General features: G+C 37.8%; 1 protein-coding gene across 1 annotated transcript; it reads left to right on the forward strand.

Moving 5' to 3' along the window:
* The first annotated feature begins 1956 nt into the window (after positions 1-1956).
* LOC113303668 (molybdate transporter 1-like) lies at positions 1957-3721 on the forward strand. Its single transcript, XM_026552725.1, has one exon. It carries the CDS (start codon positions 2159-2161, stop codon positions 3596-3598), a length of 1440 nt encoding a protein of 479 aa, XP_026408510.1. The 5' UTR covers positions 1957-2158; the 3' UTR covers positions 3599-3721.
* The last annotated feature ends 340 nt before the right edge of the window (positions 3722-4061 follow it).

Consider the following 4061-nt stretch of genomic DNA (forward strand, 5'->3'; position numbering starts at 1 on the left):
ATGCCATAAATCAATGTGCGTGTACAAATCTTTACACTCATACAGAAATCTATCAAAAACAGCTTTAAAACACACACAACAGGCAAAATAAAGGTGAAATAGCATGATGGTGCAAAGATGTGTACACCAGCACCAAAAACGATGGGATAATATGTTGAGAACATACACATTAGTCCATATGAATATGAAATAGCATGTTGGTGCAAAGATATGTACACCAGTAAACACAAGTGACGGCACAACAGGTTGACAACACACACAACATGCCATATGAAGGTGAAATAGCATGCTGGTGCAAAGGTGTGTACACCGATAAACACAAGTGACGGCACAACACACACATTAGGCCATATGAATTTGAAGTAGCATGCTGGTGTACAAACCAGTACACTGCTACCGAAACATCTTTAAAACAGACAGAACATGACATGAATCACTGCAACAACATTGTGGTGTACTAGTATGTACACACCAACAACAATTCCAATAAAAATTGCTAAAAAAAACCAGATAGAACTGAACATGAATCACTGCAACAACATGGCGGTGTACAGATCTACACCAACAACAATTCCCACAAAAATTGCTCAAAAACAAGATAGAACTAGACATGAATCACTGCAACAACATGGCGGTGTACAGATCTGTACACATATACAAGAAATTGAATAAAAATTGCTCAAAAATAGACAGAACTAGACTTGAATTGTTACCTTTTTTTTTTTGAGATAACAGATGTTGAAGGCTTTGGAGACTTTGGAGGCTTTGGAGGATTTGAAGTCTTTGAAGGCTTTGATTTCTTCTTAGCTGGTGATTTTTTTGAAGTTTCTGGTACTGAAATTGATGTTGAATCTTCTAATGATCTCTTCAATCTCGTTTTTGGTCCTGTTGATTTCCGAATCTCTTCTGCAGCAACTGATGGAGTTGGGGATGAAATTGGTGTTGAATCTTTTAATGCTGACTTTGATCTCGTTCTTGGTGATGTTGATTTTTGAATTTCTTCTACCGCAACTGATAGAATTTCTTCTTCAGTTGATGTTGAATCTTCCACTGTTGGTGGTGCGTTTTTCTTTGAAGCTATTTTTTTCCTTTCAACATGATGTTACTGATTGTTCAACCATCTAGTTGTTTTGATTAGTAAGATGTTAGAGTTTTTGATTGAAAGTTTCTGTGAATTGAAAATTTTCTAGGGTTCAAAATGTTGAGGTATGAGTAGTTTTGATTTTTTTCTTCTGCTATTCAGTCTTCAAAAGAAAAAGAAGGAATAAATGATTTGTCCGTTACGCCGTTTAATTCTGTTTTTAATTCAGTTTTTTTTTCAGTTTTTTTTTCCAAGCTACGTGTCACAACTACGTTTATGGTGTCAGTTACAAAACTGTATCCATTCGGTGCACGTGTGCTTTATTAAAAGCATGCGAAAGATAGCAGCGTCTTTATACATTTTTTGGACTAATCTGTTCCTAGTTGGATCGGAGTGGGCTAATCTGTTCTTTTTTGTGCGGTTTTGGACTGAACCGTTTTTTCCACGCTAAAAATTTAGTCAATGGACATGAGGGGCTGACCCGGTTAAGCCCCTCACTAGGTGTGCTCCTTTTTTCCGCTTAGTAAGCAGTAGATGTCGCACAAGTCACAAACCGGTATACCTACACTACTTGAACTTCAACCTATCAGGAAAAAAAAAAACTTCAACCTCGTATTCTCCATTTCACTGCTCCCCTCCCTGCAAAGACCAAGCGAATGTTTTCTACTTTAGTTTAAACCCTCATTCGGTTCATGCACCAAATTGTTACTAAGGGGGAGAAAACACAAGAATATTGCAGAGAGGTTTATATCAATCAACCAATCTCTATCATAAGGTCAATCTCCCTTTTTTTCTTCTTTCCTTTTGTTTTATCTTTAATTTTATGATAGGGAGAACTTCATTATTATACAAACTTTTCAGTTTTTAGAAGTAATATTTTTAAGGATTTGATACTTTGATACTTCCACGAACAGAGGCAGATAGTGTCAAGTCTTTAGTGACCTCCCAAGTTGCTAAAAGACACTCAATTCCCTTTTTGACTTTCATTTTTTATATAGGGTTCTACTTCTATATAAATCACCTTATTACTCAACTTCAATTTTACTCATTCTACTGTTCTTAGACAACCCCAAAAAAATGTCTCACCAAGATCACCAATTGCCTCACCAACAGCATGTTGAACCCCAAAATTCTGCACAACCCGCTAAGCCGACTGCACGATTTCCGGCTAATCTTTTCAGCAAGGGAATGGATAATTTGAGGTTTCGATCGAAATGGGCAGAATTGAATGGTGCAATGGGTGATTTAGGTACTTATATACCTATAGTCATTGCATTAACATTAGCTAAGGATCTTAATCTTGGTGTAACACTGATATTTACTGGTTTTTATAATATTATTACTGGTTTGATTTACGGTGTGCCGATGCCTGTACAACCTATGAAGTCGATTGCAGCTGTTGCTATATCATCGAGCAATGAGGAATTTGGTATTCCAGAGATAATGGCCGCCGGGATATGTACAGGAGGGATATTATTCTTTCTTGGCATTACTGGATTGATGGGTCTTGTTTATAAGATAATTCCACTGCCTGTTGTTAGAGGAATTCAACTCTCTCAAGGTTTATCTTTCGCATTGACATCGGTTAAATACATTCGGAAGAATCAGGACTTTTTAAAAGGGAAGGCCGGTGCTGATAGACAATGGTTAGGGTTGGATGGATTGGTTTTAGCTCTTGTCTGTGCTGGTTTTATTATTGTTGTTAATGGTGCAGGTGAAGAGACAGAAAACGACAGTCATAATAGAGAAGGCGATCAAGTTGATAGCGAATTTCATAATGAGAATTCTGATAGGAGATTAAGGAGTAAACTATGGAAGATTCTATTCTCATTACCTTCAGCTGTCATTGTGTTCTTATTGGGAATAATACTAGCTTTCATTAGACAGCCTGGAATTGCAAAGCAGATAAGGTTTGGACCATCTAATGTAAATATTGTGAAGATTTCTCGGCATGCGTGGAAACAAGGGTTCATTAAAGGTACAATTCCACAACTACCGTTATCAGTATTGAATTCTGTTATTGCAGTGTGTAAGTTATCGTCAGATCTTTTCCCGGGTAAGGATTTCTCGGCGACATCAGTATCAGTTAGTGTCGGGGTAATGAACTTGGCTGGGTGCTGGCTTGGTGCCATGCCATGTTGTCATGGTGCAGGAGGGTTAGCTGGGCAGTATAAGTTTGGAGGGAGGAGTGGTGGCTGTGTTGCATTTCTTGGTGCAGCTAAACTTGTGCTGGGTTTAGTTATAGGAAGTTCACTAGTGAAAATCCTAACTGAATTTCCCGTGGGATTGTTAGGAGTTTTGCTTTTGTTCGCAGGAATTGAATTGGCCATGACTTCAAAAGATATGAATTCTAAGGAGGAAGCATTCGTAATGCTTGTTTGCACAGCAGTGTCAATTGGTTATAATGCAGCAGTAGGGTTTGTTGGTGGGATCATCCTTTATTTGCTTCTTAAGCTAAGGAATTTGAGCAAGAGTGAAAATGCAAGCCACGGAAATTGTTTCCGTGGGAATCCATAAAAAGATAGGACTCTAGTGACATCCCTAGTGTTTAGTACCGTTTCTTGTGATCAAATTTTACTGTTTACGACTTTCAGTGTTTCTCCATGCATATGAAATAAATTTTACTGTTTACGACTTTTATTGTCAAGTATGTTTGTGAATCACTTATGCACTTGTTATAAACAATGTACTCTCAAAACCCAGCTTACAGTTACCAATAGCTCCGCAAAAGCTGAGAACTGAACTCCTTTGTATGGGTAAGGCGACAGCTATAAGGCGCAGTAGGTTTAGGTTGGCCAAAAATGACTGCAAGAAGCTAGAAGGTTGGTACCACCACAAAGGAGTTTTAAACCCTTTAAAATGCTTATTTGCGGTATTCAGTTGCAAATGTAAAGTTCGCGTGTAGTTTTCATTATAAAAGAACAAAACAAAAGAAGAAAGCTGAAGATGGCACGGAATATCGCTAGTCATGTAAATATTG

The sequence above is a fragment of the Papaver somniferum genome, chromosome 8 (genome assembly GCF_003573695.1).
Source record: "Papaver somniferum cultivar HN1 chromosome 8, ASM357369v1, whole genome shotgun sequence".
Lineage (NCBI taxonomy): Eukaryota > Viridiplantae > Streptophyta > Magnoliopsida > Ranunculales > Papaveraceae > Papaver > Papaver somniferum.